Raw genomic sequence first — 23,570 nt, forward strand, 5'->3', positions numbered from 1 at the left:
ATTCGATTGAGATTTAACATTTGAAAGTATCGTACGAACCCTAGGAATAGATAGGATACATATGTCATGACATAGGATCTCCGATATGTGTTTACGTGTAAGACCCTGTCTAGGACAGTGGCACCGATATGTAATTACATGTAAACCATGTCTGGGACGTTGGCATTGTACGAGCTTTCTGATTATCCGCGTATCCCTTTTAATTCTGAACTATTCAACGGGCAATGTTAAGTGAATACCGAATGTGAAATCGAATAAAAGGTTCAGGTATGTGCTTATCCTAAGTTGTGAAAATAAGGTAAGTTGGATGTTGAATTGATTGCATAAATGTTTAAATTATAAATGTGAATTATGTGTATGCATATGTGATTGTGTATATTCGGCCAAATGAGGTGTATGTGATATTAATAGTGATATTTATATATGTATGTGTATTTATGCATTTAGCCATATGATATATGTATGTATGATTAAAATGATAACTTTGTATTAGAGGATATGTATATTCTGCCTTATTAACTTAGTGTTAATATAAAATCGTTGATATATATATATTTACTTATGACTTATTAAGCTTAAATAGCTTGTTGTATGTGTGTGTGTTCCTGTATATCTCTGTTTTATAGATTTTGGAGTCAAGTTACGAGCTCGGGGATTGTCAGCAAAGTCTATCACACTATCGACTGTTTCTTTCGGTATTTTACTAAGTTGAATTTGAGCTTATGACATGTATGGCATAGTTGAAATGTTTGGTTTTGGAACAAGTATGTATATGTTTAAAGCCATGCGAAAATGGCCTGTCTATGTATAATATGTATAAGTACGGTTTTATGTGTTTTTTGAATGGGTACTTGACGTGTTTAATTTTTATGCTTGAATTTGACTATATTTGATCATGAATTGAGCTTGCATTCGAATGAAATATTCAAATCGCATGTATGTGATAACTTGGTTTATGCTAGGTATTAGAGTCTCTATATGTGAGTTGGATAAATTTAGGTGAAATGTTAATTATACTATAGACGGAATGATAGTTCATTTCGGTTATTCGTTATGAAATAATATATGTATATTAGGTCTTATGAGTTAGCACCAAAGTTGTTTATATAGTTGGTTAATGAATGGTAAACAATGGGTTTATGATGTATTTGATTGTATATTGGCTATATAGTTTGGTTGCTATTGGTATGTAATGAATATGTTTCATGATTGTTTTGGTACGAATCCAAATGGCAAATGAAATAGTATGGTTTGGTTATGATATTTGATTCATTATGATATGCATATAATCTTAATAATGGTATGACTCAATCAATGATTATTTAATAGGATAATATGAAGTTTAGGTAAACTAATATGCACATGCTAATTTGATGTACATAGAAATGTTATTTATGTGCAAATGTTAAATGTGACTTTTGTTTATAGGGCAAGTCGCATTACAATTATATATCAACATCAATAGTATGTTCGACCATGACGTAATGTTACTATGCTTGTATATACATTTGATTATTAAATGGTATAAAATGGTTCGATTGGTTTAATATGCATGTATTGAAGTAATATGATTAATAATCAACTTATGTTATATTCGTTTTGATTTATGTTCGATATATACTATATAATGATATATCTTTGGAATAGGTTTTAAGTGTATAAATGCCATTAATGTTAAGTCATATGGTTCGGACATTTTTTTATGTATTAAGTTCTTGTAATATGATTTATTACACATTGTTAAATTGAATACGTGATTATTTAGATGATATTAATATGGTTAATTATTGAAGCATGATTTGTATGTGTGATATGACTAGAAAAAATATTAATTGATTTTGGTCGATTATGTGATCCAAATATATATACGAGTTTGAATTGTAAGGAATAAATGTTTGTTCTGAATTGTGTTTTGTATAATGCCTTATAACCCTAATTTGGTGACAGATACGGGTTAACGGGTGTTACAGTTAAATTCAGATTATATGGCATGTATAGGCTCTTGTGTGGCTATTGTCAATGTTTTGGTTTATGTAAATATTATGGATGACCTTTTGTACAAATAGCCAACTTTTATGATATATGTGAATGAGGCAAAGTTTCAATGTTAATATGTATGATATGTGTTAATGGAATATTGTGATTGAAGTACCTAAGGTAAGTTTATTGGAGAGGTATTAGAATGGTTGACTTGATAACTTGTTTTGATGTTTTATTTGGATGTGTAATTGTATATACATGTGGTATTAATGAGGGTACTTTGGTTAGACATTGAATAGATTGATCTTGGTGTGTTTTAGGTTTGATTAATTTCATTTTGAATAGGTAATTTGGTTGGTATTTGAGTTTCTTAGGTTCAAGCAAACTTGGAATGGCAAACTTGTGTTTTAAGACTCATTTTGGGTCTACACGACCTGAGACACGGGCGTGTGTCTTAGCCATGTGTGACACACGGCCATGTGACACAGCCGTGTGTCCCCTGTAGGTATTTAAGGTTGTATTTTGAGAGTTACATGGCCTGGCACATAGACGTGCGGCTTGGCCGTGTGACCCAAGTCAGAGAGTTACACGAGCATGGACACGGGTTGGGACACAACTGTGTGTTCCTACTTCGAATACCCACACAGCCTGAGACACGGGTGTGTGTCTCAGCTATATGAGTCACATGGCCGTGTGACCCCTGCATTCCAAAATTTTCAACTTTTTCTTATATTTTCCAAACGTTTTCGATTCAGGCCCGGGCTGTTTCTATAGTATTTGTAGGGCCTCGAGGGCTCGCTTAAAGGACGTTATGAATGCATTTGAATGAAATTAGAAAATGTAATGGTTTGAGGTATGAATTTTTTAGTTTACTATTCTGTTTATTCAGTAATGCTCCGTAACCCTGTTCCGACGACGGATACGGGTTAGGGGTGTGACAATAGATATATTATTTTTTTTTTGTTTTTTTTCTTTCTTGTTTGTTTGTTCGATGTTTCTCTGCTTCTGCTTTCTATCCTTTTCTTTTTTTGTCTTCTTTCCCTTTTTTGCAAGTGGTAGTGGCAAAGGGTGAAGTCAACGACGATGGTGGCAGAAGAGGTGTCAAATGGCACATCTGTTGATGTGGTGATGTTGCGGCATGGATGGAGATTGGGTGAACTAGGGTTTTCAAAAATATTTAGGTTTTGGGCCCTTGGGCTTTTTTTTGTATTTGGGCCAATCTGTTTTTGTAAATGGACTTAATAATGGACTCTTTTTTATTATTTTTGTTTTACCTGTTTTTTTGGTTTGTTTTGTTTGGGCAGGACGAATTTGGCCTATTACAACGAGGACTTCCATGGTGCTATTAGTTTTGGCTCAACTTGCCTTGTGAAAAGGTATAATATGTCATTGGCTTCATTTGTGGGGATTAATCACCAGTATCAATCTATCTTTCTGATTGAGCACTGGTTTCACATGAAGACATAATTAGGGATGAGAAAAATTCAATTCGACTCGAAAAAAATAAAAAAAATTAATTATTCGAATTGAATTAATTGAATAAACTCAATTTTTTTAGAATTTCGAGTTCGAATCAAGATGAATTTTTGAATTCGAATAATTCGAATAAACTAAATACCAAACCCTTTTACTTTTCTTCCCGTTCACCCCCTTCAAACCTTTTTACCTTCCCAAAAAAATTTACTTCCCCCCACATCCCCAAAACTTTTTTCCTTTTACTTTTCCCAAGACATTTACTTCTCCCTCAAAAATTTTACTTCCCCAAAACCTCCAAAATTTTTTTCCTTTTGTTTTCTCCCAAAACATTTACTTTACTCAAATCTTCAAAACTTTTTTTTCGAATTTATGTCTAATATTTATATTATTGAATTAAATTTCACATTTTATACTATTTATATTATTGAATTGTTTAATCATGCTGAATTTTTATCAAATTTCGTTAAAATTGAATTATTGATGATGCCATAAAATATTTGTGTTAAATTTTTCTATTGGTATCAATTTCATATTTTATCTTTAAAATAACTTTTATTAAAAATCACATTTAATATATTTTTAATTTCAAAATACATTGTGACAAGAATCAAAAGATGATTGAAGCAACTAAGTAAGCAAAGAAACTAACACATATATAAAAGATTAATAAATAAAGTATGAGGGATGAAAGTTAATAACAAATTTGATTACAGTGGGTGGCAGTGGCTACAAGGATCTAAAGTCTTTTTTTTAATTTAACTCGAACAAATATATTAGATTCGAATTCCATCTCGCTCGACTCGATTCGAGAAATTTTCAAATTGAGTTAGAATGATAAAATAAGATTCGTCAACTCGATTAATTCAAAAAAATTCATTCGATTCGATTCGATTGAACGCTTAGTCTAAATTTATTTATTTTTTAGTTAATAGAAATGTTTTCCTTAGTGCATATTTACAAACCGAAGCAAAAATATAATATCATCGGTCAATGAAGTAATACTTGGATTAGTCCAAATTATTCAAGGCCCAAGAGTTTATTTGTTGCCATAAAAAAGCCACATGGCATAAAAAGAGGTGTGAGCTGCTAATGTTACCAACAAATGTATGTCACATCATTCATTCATTGGCTACCCACTAAGGTTAATTTAGTATTATTTTTGAGAAATATTTTTAAAAAATATTTTAAAAAATTGATTTTGAGAAAGTGGAAAAGTTTAGTTTAAAATTTAAATATTTAGTATTACGGTTAATTTTGAGAAATAAAATGTCCATTTTAGACATGATATTATAAAGTAACAAATAAACATTTAAATAATGTTCAAATTAGTTAATATTATGATATTTTAATAAGAATATAGATATAATTTATTATAATTTTTGTTAATATTTTAATATATAAAAATTTTAAATATTTTAAGCAATTAACTAGAGAAGGAAAAGTACTAGATGTTGGAGGGTGAGAACATAATTAAACAATCAAAAGTACTTTTTGAAGAGAAAAACTAAAAATTTTAACTTGAAAAAATACTTTTGAAAAGCTAAAATTTCTTTTAAAAATTACTTATTTAGCATTCCTTTTGCTTAGTTCTAAAATATCACTACTAAACATAACCTAAAAATCTCGAAACAAACAAGCAATTTGAAAATCCACTATAAATACTAATTTTAACTTTGCTTCTGCTATTCTTTTCTCATTTTAACCTCATTAACACCCTACTAAAACATTCCTTTTACTTTTGTTTTTTTGTATTGCATATAATCTAACTACACAACTCAATTCAGCAACCAGCCCAGCTCCATTGTTGGGTTCCATTACATACCATCCTTTTTGTAACTATCAAAAAATATATATTGTATTTTCTTTTTCAGATTAGTCTAATTAACTATTGTCATTTTGGCTCCTCGTTCTTGTTCTAGTCAATATTGATTGTTAGGTTCATTCCAAAATCCTTAATTATGTTAAGCCATATTAGAAGACTGACTTTAGACCAAAAGAAAAAAAACCAGTGGGTAAAATCTTTCGACTAAATGTAGCTAACAACATCAAATTAAATGAATGGCAGCCATGAGTGGCAAGCATGTCGAACTTGGTAGACCAAGCTAAGCTAAGTCATTACTCTTCGCCCCAGCTGGTCCAAAGTCAAGAAAACATGTTGGCCTACACTACATATAAAGTCATGCATACAACCCCTTCCAAGCCAACACTACGTAGCATGCTATGCCGGCTTCAATTGACCATTCCTCCCCGCCCCGCCCCCTCCCTTTACTACACTTTCAAACTTTGGTCTTTGGTCTTCAAACACATGCAAAGTTATATATATATATATAATCTTTCAGCATGTGTTCTTGTAGCAAATAAAAAGATATGTTTATTAATAAACCATTCAAAGTTTAAAAGGAATATTAATATATATGGATTTAGTACTTACTTTACATGAAACCTATTACGGCGGAAAGATTTGGAAACAAATAATTTAAAATATTTAATCTTCTCATATACATGTATCTAATTGTATTTACTTTGTACAATCTAACGATTAGTATATACATATATCATTTTCATAGATTTCTTATACGATAAGTTCCACCACGTGAAAAGAATGGGTCGGGCAATTGAAGAAAACAGAAAAGAAAGGGATAAATTTGTTTTAAACCCATATTTCCATAACCAATTTTGAACAGAAAATTTCACCAAATTCTACTTTTTAACGATAAAATGTTTTATAAACTTTCTAAAATAATTTTGATGAAATTATGCACTTTCAAATAAAAGTATTCATCAGCAAAGGCACGCCTCTTTCCATTTAATTAATTTCAATTTTAAATCATTTCGATAAGGTTGAGTTCATAATAGGTCTCATTTTATATAAATTATGTGTAAATTTTCAGTATAGATTTTATGTCTTTTGTCTAAATTTATTTTGAATAAAATTTAAATATATTTCGATTATTAATTTAATCATATTTTGTAATAATTAATTATAATTATTGATATTCTTTTTAATCATAATTAAAGTATGTATTTATCACTAATAATAGTGACTAATCCTTTAATCATGAATACTCATGATTATTTTATTTAATCATTCTTTTGATATTTTTAAATATATATAATTTGGATTTTAATTCAAGGCTTCCACTTGAATGTTGTTGTAATGATGTTTTAGGGTTCAGATTAACAGTGTTTAAAATAGTCTATTTATTTAGCTTCTTTTCTTTCTTTCTTTTTTTTTTTGCCATTGGGTAATTACTAACATTTTATATACGTTAATGAGTTTGTTTCACTTTTTCCAAATAAGAAAAAAATTTAATTTACTTTGGTTTAATGTGTAATTTTATACATAAATTTTAATTTTGTTTAGTTTTATACTTAACACAATTATTAAGATAGCATCATTTTATGTTTATATATTATGTGTACAAATAATTATATTTATCCAATATAAAAATATATTCATATATTTATTTTTTCAAATGTATATGATTGATCAAAATTAAAATCTCATGTATACATTTGAAATGCAATCAAAGTTTCATGAGTATGATTACATCAAATTAAAGTTTATGTATCAGATTACACATTAGAATAATTAAAGTAATAAAAATCAGAAAAATATCATTTTAATCTTATAATTAATGAGGTTAAACTACAAATCCATTTACAGTAATTTTTTCATCTTGACCATAATGCATAAACTTAGTAATAATAAACATTATTTAATTTATTTTCACTTCTATCTCTATTTTTGTAAATTTGGGTGAAAACAAGAGAATTAAACCAATTAAATCTTTCGATATTATCCATGCTTATGAATACATTTTATTATGTTTGATAGTACAACTCCCCATTTGTCTTTGGTCTTTATTTCTGGAACCTAGCATTTATAACGTAGGGAAAAGGCAGGCTAAGGGGTTTTTTTTTTCTCACATTATAGTTGACCTAAAGAAAAACAAAACAAAGTATAAATTAAAAACAATATACATGCATTTCAACTAATACTGTCTACCTAATAATTAATTGGTAATATGCTATAACAAAAGTCAACACACGTTGTTTTCTTTCCAATTTCAGGGTTCATGTCAATTTCCTAGACTCCAAGAAATTCTTTTTCTTGGGCTCACAAGATGAAATGTATTCAAGGAAAGTGGCAAAATCTGTATCTTTATAACGCCGTGGATTTACTTGGTCAATCAATTTAGGTGATGGTCCAACCATGCTATTGAAAGGCAGACTGTGCAGTGAGGCCACCGATAGTCGTGGCTTTGCTGGGTTCACAAATACTCTGTGCAGCACACTTTTGTATCTCCCGTTGCTAAATATCTGCAAATAACACAAACCAAACTCAGTAATCATATAACATAAGCCCAGTTGCTAAATGAGTTGAAATTAGAGGTCACCTCAAGGTGATCACCGACGTTAACCACGAAGGAATTGGGCATAGGTTCAACAGTGATCCATTTGCCTTTGTATTGGATTTGTAAACCCTCGACTTCATCCTGGAGAAGAAGGGTCAAGAAACCGTAATCCGAGTGTGGTGGCATTCCTAAGGTGAGGTCAGGTTCAGGGCAGGGAGGGAAACAGTTAACCACCATTAGCTGGCTTCCATCATGGAACTGCTTTAGTATTTCATCATCTTCTTCTGTCTTTTCCTCAGTGGTGGCACCCCACAGGCCCAGGCTCTCCAGGATGGCCTCCGTGATCCTTATAAACAACCACTTGGTTTCTCTTGCGTAGGTAGCCGCCACTTCCTTGAAGTCCATGGGACAGGAAGGCCAATGAGGGAGAACATCCGACAATGGATGGCAGACAAGCTTTAAGAAATCTCTCCAACAGAACACTGAATCTTTTCTCTGGTTTAAGCTAGTCCCATATCGAACAGGGGAGGTCATGTCGGATGACATGTACTTTGCTCTTTCCTCGTACGGGAGACCGAAGAACCTGGTACTCACATCGATCATGCTTCTTATAGCTTCAATGGGGATACCGTGATTCACCACCTGAAAGAATCCATATTCTTCGCAAGCAGAGGAGAGGGAGTTGAGGACTTGGGACCGATTCGGGCCTTGCAATTCACCAAAATCGATTACAGGCAGTTTAAGACTAGACTTAGCCGCATTTGGATGCTCTTTATCTACTTTGGGTCGATCCGAAACTGGCAATATGTACTTGTTGGGAAGTTTGCTAACTCCATTTTCGAAAAGATGCTTCACTCCTTTCTGGAACTCATCATCGTTAGTTAGTGCCATTGCTGGGGGACACATGAATTCCCTGTTCATAAAAACAAAAAAAGTAATTCACAATATAAGTTAATGTTTGCATATGAATATGAAAGAAATGAAGAAAGACCGAGTACCCACCTAATAAACAAAGGAAATGAAGCAAGTGGGAGGGAATAGGGATGTGAATGAAGGAGGGGGGGGTTTGGAGTTTGATGTATTTATAGGAGAGAATGGAGGGAAGGGAAGACTACAGGAGGAAGTGTTGGGGAAAAAACCGGATTTGGATTTATGGATCCCGGGAACTGACTGCTTCCATTATGTAAACCAAAACCGTTGACAAATAATGAGTCAAAATCATTGAGGAAAGTAGGGACTACAAAATTCTACCTAATAATTAATCAGTCAAATCTTCTATTTCCTCCTCATTACTATTAACTTGGTAATTTGTTTGGTTTTACAACTTAAGAAATTCTTTTATTTACCCTTTGAATGTAAAAATCATCATCAAATTTAAATTATGTACTATAATCTATTTAATTAAATTCACATTTAGACAAATAATATAACTCTTTCCCATCTGTCTCATGTCTCTGACTTTTTGCATGCAGCTCATCGTCAGTGGGGTCCCTTTCCTATCTTCGCTCACTACAAATGAAAATGTTTTCTCTTCATTTAGGAAATTTTTTATTTTGAGTTTGGGCTTATTCTCGGTCAAAGAACAAGTTATACCTTTAATTATTACCGCACCACTAGTTTTCTCTGTTAAGAGCTCAAACTTATGTCTAACTTAAAGATCCCTATGTGAAGAAATTAAATTAGAGATATGTTTTTTCTACCATTTACAGCATCACTTGTGATTTTAACCTTTCATTCCTAAGTTAGATCGAATTTCTAAATAATTTAATATTATTTTATCTACTTAAAAAATTTAAACTCTAAACCTATAGATGGGTTTGGTATCCAGATTCATTTACGAAATCGTACAAGTCTGTGAAGCTAATAAATATTGCATCGGTGTAAATTGACTACTCCCCCTTTTAATGGTCCCCTAAGAAAAAGCCCATCAAGTTTTGGATTCGATCGACGCAGCTACAATGCGTTTTGCTGGCTGTTGTTTTTGCGCACAAGTTCGGAAACGATAAAACAAATGAATTTACGAATTATTTTCGAAAATTCCAAAACAAAACACGACGACACATAAGCTTACAAAAAAGGAAGAAAAAGGTTGTCGACATCAAAACATAGAGTTTATTTTAATTATTTTCCATAACATACAATATAAAAAACTTGTTTCGCATTGGTTTAAACTAAATATTTTACAGACATATATTATGAACTCTATGAATTTCAAATACAGTTCATGCTCGTGACTATACGTAGGATCAACCGACCAACCAATAAGCAACTCATTTACACGTAAATTTCGTCAAAATAGCAATGGATTATTACTATATAATTCAGAAACCACTAGGGTTTATGGTTTACAAGTTCGCTACAGTTCTTTGATGGACGCTCATCTCCTTGTTACCCTATACATACTTTTGACCATTTTTAGGTGAAAATATTATTTTAAAATTTTGAATTGGAAACCAAGTTTCTAAATTTGTTGATCAAGGGCGAAGGGATTAAATAGAGCTTTTTCATATTTTGAGAAGATAAAGTACAATTTTATCAAAGATTAATTTATAATTTAATTATTTCTAAAGAAACTAAATTGAATATTTTTAATTTTAGGGGCAAAGCCATCTCCAGCCCCTGGCTTCACCTTTGCGATTAGTGTCATGGATGTGACGGTAGGGATGAAACCAGAAATATTATGAAGGGGGATAAGATTGAAGTTTGTAGATTATACAACGATCCAATTTTTAATTTTTATTATTGAAAGATTTTGCTTCAAGTTCAATTTGGATTAACTCTGGTGATCATTTTCACAATTAAAAGAAATTAAAATTTGTTTTTATATTAGTATTTATATATTTCAAAATTAATTTAATTAAAATATATTTTTATCATCCAATAGTAACTCAACTTGAGTTGGTTGAAATAGATATTTCAATGTCACTTTAATCTAATTAAATTAGGCTGTATTTGATAAAAGTGTTAGAAAAAATCAATTATTTTCTTATTCTATTTCATTTAAAATTATATTATCATTATCAAATAATTTAATTAAATTCAATATTTAATTTTTAATGATATACTTAACCAATTTTATAAATTAAATTACGCAATTAATGATCTTGCCACTTAACTAAAAAGTTGTTGACAACAATTATTTTTCAGTATTTATTTTTAATATTTAATTTTTTAGTTTATCAAATACATAACTTGACTACGTGTATAAGAGAATATGGCATGTGAATGGAAAGCTAAATATCCAATTACTGTAATTAGCATAAAATTAATTGATTTTGTACTAGAATTTTGATGTAGTCGTAAACCAACTAAAATTTTAACTAAGGCAAGTACACCTATCAATTAATAGTATAGTTACGGTGAGCAAAGATATCGTTCCCACGAAGACTAACAGTACTAGTAATTACCATCTTTCTATTATTTAACTGATAAATTCGAGTAATTAATTAAAATTAAAATTAACTACGAACACGACAAAGAACAAATCAAGAAAATAAATGATTAACAACCAAGAAGCAAAACAATACCCAAGAAAGAATTCACCTAGACTTCATCTTTCATTATCAATCTAAATTATGCAATTTCTTCACTTAGTATCTTGATCCGGAGAAATCATTAAATTATGCTAATATCTCTTTTCAAGAATAAGAGTAACTGACTCTAGGTTGATTAATTCAAATTTCTTTCTAATTAAAACCCCTATTATTGCATTAACTCTATCTGTGGATTCCCCTATTAGATTTGACTCTAATCCGGTAGATCTATGTTGTCTTATTTCTAGGATTGCATGCAACTCCACTCAGTTATGCTAGATTTACTCATAAATAGGGTCTATTCCTCCTCTGATTTAAGCACATTAAACATAGATCAATAATCTAGAAATATCAAACCAAGAATTAGTCACACATAATTAAGAACAAGATCCAAGTTTTTACTGCATAAAATTAAAATCAAACGACAGAATCTGTAACACCCTATACTCGGCCTAGTCACCGAGCCCGAATATAAAGATGCCACACCACCGTCTCACTACTTGTACATTACAGTGTTCACTATGTTAAAGCTGACACAGGTCATTCACAGTATTTGCATGGGGTTTTAAGACATACATGCATTAATCATCATTAAATCATGCTGGACATACATCAATGTAACTTACCGTGTTAAACAAGTAGATATCGATATTGATCCTAGGGTATCGATATTTTCTTTAAGTGGTATCGCTACCACCTAAAAAATTGATACCAAACTTGTATTCTGTTTCTCGCACAAAAATCATACTATCGAAAATTATCAGTACTTGCCATAATATCGATACTCGTGCAAGGATATCGATACCAAATCTCTATTCTGACTTCCCTGCACGTTTCAAAACATAGAGGTATCATTTTTATAACCCGATTATCGATACCTTTGCTATAGACCTAAAAAATACAGCATACAAAAGTATTTAGCCCATTCCAATTTAGTTTCTAAACATCATGCATCAATTACTTCGACAAATAATTATCCAAACGACTAAATTTAACAGTTCAAAACGTCAGAAATGCGTTTAAGTAGAAAACATCATGCCATCATCAATGTTCATAAACCTAAGCATATTTATAACTCATAAACATCATAAATGAAAGCAAAAACCAGCAAAATATTAAGAACTATCATGGCTATAAACAGGTTTACCACATTGCCTTATTCCCCAAAATGTAAATAAATAAACAATGAACATCTACAAAATACTAACAAGTCTTCCTTGGATCACTCCCTCGGAAAAACCACATCGCCCACATCGAAAGGTTACTAATCTGCATATGTTGAAAATAGTGGGTGAGCTTAAACAAGCTCAGTGAATGATTAGAATAATCACTACACAAACATGTCATCATGCATCTACAACATAACCATATATATATATATATATATATATACAAATACAAAGTTCTTATGTCTAGTGTCATATAATACCTAATTATGTATAATCTATTAGTTCATTTAAATAGCATTTACACATTCATTCAAGCATATATCATATAACACAATCCATTAATCATGTATCACATTTTACACAATCACGTATAACGATAAATTGACTCTTGAGGTATGAAACATAGAGTGGGCACTATCACCACACATCGGATACACGAATCTCCAATCACACCAAATGACTCATACAGTCGAACAAATCCCATAAGTGAAGCATATAACTAACACTCTTCTTATTTCTCCTCATGTATCCCGTTGAATGGAGCTTAACTCACATTTCCTTATCCTTCCAACATGTTCCAGGGCCTCAACGCCTAAAATTACTGTACATATAGGTGAGTACTCACAATCCTACGGCATACCAACTATATCCAACAGTTTCAAAATCACAAGGCCAAAATATCCAAAACAAACACATATCACTTACCGATTATCCATGCACTACCACTATATATTTGCATTTTTAGCATAACACTGTCACTAACATTTAACATATACATAACATGTATACATTTGCACTTTCACAATAGTTATCACAACCATATATCACATGTTATAGCATCTCATCCCAATTCACATATTCACATTCACAATAAGCACATAATTCACAATATAATTATAGGTTTGAGAAAGCTTACACTCAGAATTTGGAGTAGGGATTTAGGCTACTACTAAATTCCTAAATAACACATGACTCGTGTCTACGAGCAATGATTCCAAACACTCACCAATTACGCTATTGAAAAGTTAAAAGCTTAAACTAGCTTTTCCTTACTCGTAGATAGCCCCAGCGAATTCGAAGCTTCAACACAATAATTCACACAACAATACATTCAAAAATCAGTTAAGGACTCACCACAAGCAACCAAAAAACATAAGCTTAAACTAAATTCTCATGTAACCAAAACCTTTAACTTAACAAACTTTAAATTTAAATATCTCGGTCTATACTCTGTCTTTTCGCCTAAAACTAATTCCATTCATTTTATATTTCACCTATGACTAATTTCAAAACTTTAAATTATAATAAAATACTCAATTCATGGTATCAACTTTTTCGACATGTTTTATGGCTATTTTTCAAAAATTCATTAAAACCTAAGAAATACTTAATGAAACTTCAAAGCAAGTTTAGAAACCTCTTAATCATATCAAAACTAATTAGAAAATACTTTGAAACCATGCTTTTACTCAAAATCCAAAAATTCACCATTAATGAGTATTTTTTGCTTTTAATCAAAACATGTGATTTAATGACTAATAATTCAGTTTTAAAGACTAATTAACATTGAAAACTAATGGGTAGACGAATGGTTACCTTTGATGGAAGAAAAATAAAGATTTGTCGAAAACCTGGAAAACTCACATGTGAAGATGATGATAAAATCTATGGAGTTTTGAGATGTTTTCTTGCGGATTTATGAAGGTTTAATACTTAGGGAATGATGGAAATAAAAAGAGTGAAGATTTAACAAAGAAAATCGAGGATGGGAAGTTGGGAGAGTAAATGGTGGCATTAACAAGCAAAAAAGAAGAAATAACGTGAAAAGTGTAGGTGAGGGTGATTTTTAGGTTCAATTTTAAAATTGTTAAAACTACAACATAAATGCTGACAATTTTGTCTTTGTTACAAATCAGTCCTATTTCTAAAATTAAAGGTTTCCAATTTTTTTTTCAAAAATTGATTTGATTTTCTAAAAACCATAATTGAAAATATTACCAATATACCATGTCACAAAATTCTGAACACTCTAAGGCTAAAATTTCTAAAATACCCTTAAAACTCTTAGGCCTATTATGGGGTGTTACAGAATCCATCATAAGGTTTGTCTCCCTAAGTATTTAGAAAATTAGTTCATGCTAGCAAATAAAAACATTCAAAATATAGTATAACCATAAGAAATAAAGAAACTCATAATAATCTCCAAAGAAATCAAAAGGGAATCTTCAATCTTGAACGAAATCCACTTCAGTACTGACTTCAATGGTGTTTTTCGAGTTGTTTTGTAACACCCCATACCCGGCCTAGATGATAAAGCCAAATTTGGGAAGCTAGCTAGAATATTTCTCAAAACACATTATCAAAATTTAAGTCTTTAAGCCAATCTAGCAGAAATTAGCAAATGCAGAACATAATACATCACTTATACTCTTAAATTACTTTTCGTCTTGAAATTATTGAAAGTAAGTTAACAAAGCTAATAACACTATAACAGATAAGAAGTATGACTGAGCTCACGATCCGCCAAACTGATCAAGTTTGTGATTTACCTATAATTCAGTCAGCAGAAGAAATAAGTTAGTGATTTCCAAAAAAAATAATTATATAGTCAACAGATGTAGGTTAGAACCGATAAGGTCCCAATATTTGATTTTAGAGTCAAATCCAGAAGGTAGATCATTCAGGCTATTATCAGAGACAGAACATATTAGAATATATGTAATTTTTCTATTTTCCACCCGCTACACACCATCTTTGACCAACCCAACACACCAATCAGGGTATTAAATACCCGTCCAACGCTATACACCACACAGTGTCGGTATGACACGCTTCGATAGTTGTAAACTAACTGCCAAATCAAAATATAAATACTAGTGGTTTAACCATCGTCTCAGAATAGGATAATTTCTCCTTTAATCAAATCTACCCAATGTAAATGCAGATTCAAATAACAATTAATACAAAGTCGTACACGACCACTTAGATACAACTAATGTTCATACCTAATAATTCAATATCAGTAACAGTTACCATATGCAATATACAACTGATCTCTCAGTATTCAGTCTCAGATCACAAAATCATAGCTCGTACAGTTTAATTCAGTACATACGAACCCTACAAAAGGCCTACAATCGTTTCAAACTAGTCATATTGCTTGAGGGAAAAATCCAATTTCTGAGCCACACGCTCGTGTGGTTTCACACAGCCTAAATGGCTAGCCCATGTGGTTTCACACGCCCGTGCGTCTCTAATTTCTGGACAGCGAGTTACACGACTGTGTGGCGTCAACAACCACGTTTTTCGGTGTTTGAAATTCATAAAAGAACTCAGGTTTTCGATACACACCTGAAATATTTTCAATGCAAAAACAACTTAGAGAAATCCTAAAGCCTAAACTAGCCAACTAGAATAAATCAATCGACTAAAACAACAAAATTCACACAATTTAACACTTACTGAACTATGTCAAAAACTTCGATAGGAAACCTTTAACAAAACCAATACTTACCAGTGAATCAACGACACCTACTTAAATTAGCCTGTTGGGAAATGTTATTTCTGACACACACACCTAAAACAAAGAAACCAGAACCACTTAATGAAGAGACTTCAACCCACTAACACGAAACTATTTTGACAGTACGAAACCGTTGTTTCTTAGAATGCACAGTAGAATTACACAATTAAATTTCAATTAAAATCAAGGAAATTGTACTGACCCGAGTGGAACAGTAGATAAGGAACATGGAGTTTTAACCACCAATCAGAATTCTGAAAATAAGCAAAAATATTCCCTAACGCATATGCTGAGACTTTAACACAAGATCTAAAAGTATACAGAAGCTTAACCATTGAACCACTTAGCTCATCGTTGACACAGATTTTCATAGAATTAATCTTAAGTCAACAATTCAAATATAGAGGCTAGTTTAGAATAAAATAGCAAAGCTTTCTAAAGACGTGACTCAAACTCCTAACCTTGAACACATAAGTAGAGCATACAACCACAGAAACAGAGATTCATTTACACTAGCATTTCTTAGTCAAACATTCAAAGTTTGGGGTATTACATGTTTTCTTGAATATTCTATGATGGCTCACTCCTATCTTCTTATTTTTGTCATATATAGGTCTCAGAATGCTCAAAACCCCTAAAAAATCATGTTTTTTTTACTGTTTGGAATGCAATTCGTGAAATCAACATGGCCTGCCACATGGCCATGTGGTAACCCGTGTGGCTCACACGGCCCTGTACAATGGTCCAGCTCGTGTGGCTCCTATAACTCATTCTGATTTTATGGTTTTCGTTCATTTTTCACTCATTTTGATCCCAAATGCTCTCTTAAGTATAAAAACATGAATTTAAAGGATTAGGAGCATAAAATTCACCATTATCATTGAATAATCACCAAAAATGCATTAAGAATGGGATTAAAACATGTTACTTTTAGCACCTATCAAATGTCCCCACACTTAAGCGTTTGCTTGTGCTCAAGAAAAATTCTCAACCGACATTCAAGTTAACTTCTCTTAATTTATTATTTTCACTAATAATTTCTTAGGATAATCTACAGATAATCATGCAATGGAAATTCACATTAAAATGACACTAAACAACACAAGCATTCCAAGCAAAAAGTTTCAAGATTTAAAAACATTAGGCATCTTCCATATCTCAATAATTACCTGAAATTCAAACTCAACAATAAACATCATCCTCAATAAAGATTCACTCAAAGCACTCAAAGTGTTTAAGATTCAAGTCATATGCACTCAATAGTCAAACAAGAATTGTCATTATCATAGGCTTGCTTGAAAATCAAATCTCCACCACTATAAAATGAGATGACACACCAATCAAGAGGTCTTGACAAGGTTGTAATAGGGCTTAGGTTAAGGGTATGGAAAATGTCAGAAAGGTTGGTTATAATCGATGCTCGAGTTGATAAGTTACCAAACTAGAAAAAATAATCAGTTGTTGAATTAAAAGAACTCACATCAACAATAAATAATAAAAATGAGCTTTTCAACACAATACTAAACTAATGGTTCAAGCTCAATCAATTTTTTTTTCATTTTCTTTGATTTCTTTATTTTTCATTTTCTATTTTTTAGAAAACAAAATAAAATTCAGCAATGCAAATATTGAAACATAGTCAAACAACTAACCAAATCAAATCTCAACAAAAAGGGAGTCAATAAAAAGGATAATTTTACAACATATATATGGGTTAAGGGTTAACATTAATAGGTTAGAAAAAGAATGTGTTAGGATCAACGGAGTTTACTAAGGGTTAATACAACAGGTAAGCGGATTAAAGGTTAGGTGGGTTTAATCCTAAGTGTCTCTATCATCTTAGTATATCAAATCAATAATGTGGTCTCGACATGTATAACCGAAGCAAGTTCTAGAATAAAAAAATTAAGTCAATATACTCACAACCAAAAATAAAATGAGCACGAAATAAAATATATGCCCTATAGACTCAGAAGCTCACAAAAAATTATGGTTTTGATGTTAAACTTGTAAATTTAAAATTTCAAATAATTCTTTAGTTTAGGAATACAACCTAAAATAATAATTTCTGAAAAACAACTTATCATGCTTGACTCTCTCGTGTCTTAAAGTACAAATCACACAATTCATAAATTTTTCCAAAACAAAATCAATACAAACTCCAAATTAAAAATAATTAACTTCAAAGATAGATGTGAGAAAATTACTTAAACAGAAACAACAATTCAGGGATATTATTGGATAAAAGTATAACCAACCTCCCCACACTTAAGATGTACATTGTCCTCAATGTACAAAAAATTATAATTACAGAAGAAGCACAATATCATAAGGGAGGGAGAAGGGAGGGAGAGAACTGAAACTACCCTGAATATGGATGAATTCGCCAGAATAGTGAAAACTGGAATTGTAGGCGAATATAAATGAAGTACATGTTTCCGAGTAAACTAATAAGAAAATAAAAAAATAATATAAAAAGATTACAAACTAGAAAAAATAATTGAAAAAACATAACAAAAAATTGACATGGCCTGCCATATGGCTGTATGGCAGCTGTGTGGCTCACACGATCGTGTGGAATGGTCCAGCCCGTGTGGCTCCTGTAACTCGCTTCGATTTTCCGGTTTTCGCTCATTTTGCTCCCAAATGTTCTCCTAAGTATAAAAACATAAATTTAAAGGAATAGGAGCAAAAAATTCACCATTAACATCGAATAACCACCTAAAAACGCATTAAAAATGAGAATTAAACATGTTACTTTTTAACGCCTATTAAATTTTATCATGCCTATGTATATAAATTTTAGCCTTTTGTTTACAAAATTTGACCCATCATATCCATTTGTAGGTTCACGTGACTAAAGAAGATATCGCGTGTATTAAACGCGTGGTTTGATTTTCAAGTTAAAACTGAAAAATAGATATTTTAAAAGATCACGGATTGTGAATAAAATTTACTTTCAAATCCTTAGGAATAACACAAACATTTCTTCTGATTTCTCCATGAAGACTTCTATTAATCAGAAAATATGGGAAATATTGACATTTTAAGCCTATCCATATCCATTACTTAGCTGTTGACATAATAATAACAACATGCTTATATGCAGTATAATAATATATGTATATGGAAATTAATGCATGTATACGATTGATTATAATATATATATATATATATATATATCATGTAAACGTGCATGTTTGAGCAGTATATGATTAATCTAGGGTTTGACAAAAGGAAAGCAATATAAAAATAGGTTGACTCAAGAGCGGTAAAATTACTATAACGATCTTATATTAAGAGTTAAATTATATTTTATCCTCTTTATTTAAAAAATAGATAAACTAGTCTTTATACATTAGATCAAAGACCAACCTGGTCTTTTATTAATTTTTTTATTTTCACTATTAAAACTAATATTTGTACGTCAACATGAGGTACACATACATTTAGTTATTTTATTAGCCACGCCAGTTTTTAACTGCATAAATGAATGAAATTTTAAACTAAAAAACTAATTTATTTTTGATCTAACATATAGAAATTAAGTTATCTATTTTTTAATAGAATGAACAAAATACAATCTAACTCTTAATATCTTGGACCGCATAAAACTTTTACCGCTTATTTTATTTGTTAATAATGATAAGTTCATCCCCGTAATCACGTTTCTGCGCTTAACATTTTTATCTAGGATAGCAAGAAAATCCAAACTTTTGAGTTTAAGATATTTCAAATGAAATGAATATGGAAGAATAGGAAGGATATAGTTTTAAATGATTGAAGTTAGTTTTGATGGGTCAAAAAATGGGTCTTTGTTTTCATAAACAAATTCTTTGCATCGGCCTCCAATCTTTCTCATGAAAATAGGGTTGAGGGCCCCCCTAATTTTTCCCTTTAAATGTTGTTTGTTTCCCTGAAAGCCATGAGAACCACTTAGGGTTGGTCTAAATGGTCTTAAAAGTCACCCTTCTGGAGCATCAAATGTGGGGCTTTGTGTGTGGTTGGGGTGGTGCCAAGCTGGGTGTAAAGTTTAACACTGGTTGTGGCTCTCGTGCTTTGATTTATATTATATATAGTTTCCATTTTGTCCTTTTGTGCTCTATTCGTTGCATGGATTTGGGTCTATGTCACACTTCAATATTGTATGTTTATGATGTGTTTCTACCTTCAAACTTGTTTGTTTTTAAATTTAATATTCTTTTTAATAATTGGGATAGTGACGAGTTGTTGAAGATTGAATCTAAATTTTCATGCTATAATATAGATACTTTTGTTATTTAGCTAAATTTAATATTTTAAATTTTTATTTATTAACCAAATTATTCTAGGTTTTTGTGTCCTTCCCAGGAGATGCTCTGTACCCTCGTTTTTAGAGATTATGTTATTGTACAATTCGTGTATTCATGTCGTTTTTCATGGGTTTTAGGTCCTTCCCATTTGGATGCTCTATACATATATACTTGTTTTTGGAGAGTATGCTATTTGTCATGCATATTGGTTTTTGTAATTTTATGATTAGCCTTGTGAATATATATAACTGTAGGTATTATCAAAGAATAAATTTAAGTGAATCAAGATTTCATTTATTTGTCGTTACCCAATATACTTATTGACTAAATACATTAAAATATTAAACACAACTATCACAAATTTATTTATCCACACAACTATGATACTATTGTGTTTATTACATTATTTCGTATTACAACACAAATATATCTTTATACGAGATCTAAAATTATGGGATGTATTTTAGATTAGTGTTTATTTGTCCTTTAAAATGATTTTTTTTGTTTATGGTGGGTCAACCCGATTCAAACCAAGTTTATGTATATCACACTTCAATCTTGGTGAAATTCGGTTCAATTAAAAATATGATATTTAAATTTTGTCAAAATCTTCTCATATTTGAAAATAATTAATTCAAACCCTTTTAGCTTGCTCATATTTTCTAACTTTTTAAATGTAATTTTAATTTAATATTTAATAATTTTATTGTTTCTTTATTATTAAAGTTTTAAATATATACAATTTAATATATTTTAATGTTTGCATTATAATATTATACATCATTATAAATTTAATTTTATGTAATATATATTACATAATATATAAAAATTTTAAAATATTACAATCTTAAAAAAGAGGCATGTTGAGACAGCCTTGAGTCTTGAATTTTAGCTTTCTCATATCTTAAATGAGTCTAATTTTTTACTCATACCTATATATTGTGCATAATACTTGTGCCATAAACCCTTTCAAATATTAGGGGAGACTTCAAGCTTAGGCAAGTAACATGATAATTTTTAATATATATATATCTTTTACAGAAAAAGCCCAAAGACTTATTACACACGCAAAAAAAAAAAAAAACTAAATATACTTCAAGGCTATGGCGTCCCCTATTAATACATTCGTTACGCTAACAGAAGGCCTTTCCTTTATATGCACATAATAGTCATTTGCCAATCCATATCTTGTTAGAGAATTAACTGCAACATTTGCTTCTCTGAACAGGTGACTAATAGTTATTGTCGGCTTCCTATTGCAGAGTTCATTAATAGTACATACAAGAGCAAAATTATTCCTTTCATACCCACTCGAGTTCAACATGTTTACAACAGGTTTATTATCACTTTCAACTAGAAGGTTCCTAATATCTGCATCCCATGCCAACCTCAGACCACCATAAATGGCCCCTAACTCCACTTGTAGATCTAAACCTAGTCCCAAGCTGTGTAAGGAACCTACACGCTTGTCATCATGTGATAACCCTCTAACTGATGTAGCGATTGTCCTAATCTTAATCCACTCCACATGAAGGGTGGTCCATTTAGACCATCCCCTCCTTTGCCCATTTTGCAATATATCCTTTACATGAGAATTCTATTGGAAAACATATACATCACATATATAGTAAGGGTAATTACATGTTATTATTTATTATCATGATAGATTAGCTCAAATTAAAAGTGATCTAATTTGGTTAAAGTTTTATTGGGCTTTAATTATTAAATAAAATATGAGTCAAATATGTGTAGATACTCTAGTAATTGAGTTATAATCAAATTCTAATTAATGATGAGCTAATTAGTAATTAGAGCTAATATGCCAAGGTTATAAATATTAATATTATGGTTCCCAAATTACACACAAGATATCTTTATTAATATCTCATCTTTAGGAAAGATAAAACAAATATTCACTGAATTTCTTGTGTGCTAATTTGGAAGATCAAATCCCCAAGATCCGAAAAAATTCAATGAATTCATGGATTCAGGTACGCTTCCGCATCTAGTTTTATTATTGTTTTGTTCTTGATGATTTGACATGACATATCTTGATTTATGATTTATTATGTTTTATATCATATCTTAATTTATGATTCTAACAAGTGGCATCCGAGTCTCATCATATCGAATCATTGGGAATTGATTAAGGTTCTTCATTTGAATGATTGATTCATGAAATTTCATGGGTTTTATATTTTGGATATATTTGTTGATCTTTGAAGGTTTATATTAAAGTATTTTTAGATCTTGATTATCTTAAATTCATATTAAAATTTTAGGGTTTTATTTTAAGTTTTAATTTGGGTGATTTTCGAATTGATAAATTTAATTACAGAGTTTGAAATATTTTACTTCAGCAAATGATAATGTTAAATTCAAGATTTTTATTTAAAATTCATTCTTCGTTATCCTGTGTTTCGATTTGCAAGTGTTTCAATTTCTATTAAATTAAAAAACCAACATTTACTTAATAATAAAAAAATGGAAAAGAAGTTTACAGTTTAGAAATTGATTCATATATATATGTTTCGTATGTTTCATTTATATATACAAATATATAATATATGCATGTTTTGATTGGTTTAATGTATGTTGTTTTGAAAAATTATATAAATATATATGATTATCTTTTAATTTGATTGAAAGATGAAATTAAGAGAAATATTTTGAAATAAATACATTTAAATTTTGGTTTTGGATTTTAATTAAGGATGTATAATATTTTTAATGGATTAGTTGAAACAAAACGCTGCCAAAGTGACCTATTTTGTGTAGATTAGTTTATTTAAAATATTAAAGATGATTATATGTTTTGTGATTCATGTGTTTATTGATTGACCCAAAGGTAAGTTAATATTTGGCGAATTTCAACGACATCGTGGTGATAATTGTGTAACAATTATAAGGTATTTTATGTGAGCAATAATTTAGTCCAAAGATTAATTAATTGTTTGACATTATTTATTGTCAATGTTTGATTGCTACAACAAGAGTATCACTTACAGTTAATATTACTGTCCAAAGACTTGATATTAATGTTGTGTTTTGTATCTTGAGATGGGATTAGCCATTAACTTGAATTTATTGCTTACTTATGAATATTGATGTGAGCTTATTTTTATTTGTTCTATATTCAGCTACTTTATCTTCTGCTACCACAATATCTGCTAATATAAATTCTATACTCATGCTTAATGGGACTAATTTTAAGGAATGGAAAAGACACTTACTTATAG

The 23,570-nt window shown here is 30.5% G+C and overlaps 1 protein-coding gene across 1 annotated transcript; it reads right to left on the bottom strand.

Annotated features, from left to right (window-relative positions):
* Positions 1 to 7,231: 7,231 nt before the first annotated feature.
* LOC105767820 (probable 2-oxoglutarate-dependent dioxygenase SLC1) lies at positions 7,232 to 8,971 on the bottom strand. Its single transcript, XM_012587385.2, has 3 exons — positions 8,817 to 8,971; positions 7,857 to 8,727; positions 7,232 to 7,779 (listed from the first exon to the last, which is right to left on the bottom strand). The coding sequence occupies exons 2-3, from the start codon at positions 8,718 to 8,720 to the stop codon at positions 7,534 to 7,536; spliced, it is 1,110 nt and encodes a 369-aa protein (XP_012442839.2). The 5' UTR covers positions 8,721 to 8,727; positions 8,817 to 8,971; the 3' UTR covers positions 7,232 to 7,533.
* Positions 8,972 to 23,570: the final 14,599 nt, after the last annotated feature.

Source organism: Gossypium raimondii, chromosome 4, assembly GCF_025698545.1.
Source record: "Gossypium raimondii isolate GPD5lz chromosome 4, ASM2569854v1, whole genome shotgun sequence".
In the NCBI taxonomy this organism is placed as follows: Eukaryota; Viridiplantae; Streptophyta; class Magnoliopsida; order Malvales; family Malvaceae; genus Gossypium; species Gossypium raimondii.

What these genes read in the sequence shown, in the direction of transcription:
- LOC105767820 (XM_012587385.2), bottom strand. Translation starts at nt 8,720, where the DNA reads ATGTGTCCCCCAGCAATGGCACTAACTAACGATGATGAGTTCCAGAAA. An exon ending in ACGTCGGTGATCACCTTGAG is followed by an intron (nt 7,780 to 7,856) that starts GTGACCTCTAAT and finishes TGTTATTTGCAG; the next exon opens with ATATTTAGCAACGGGAGATA.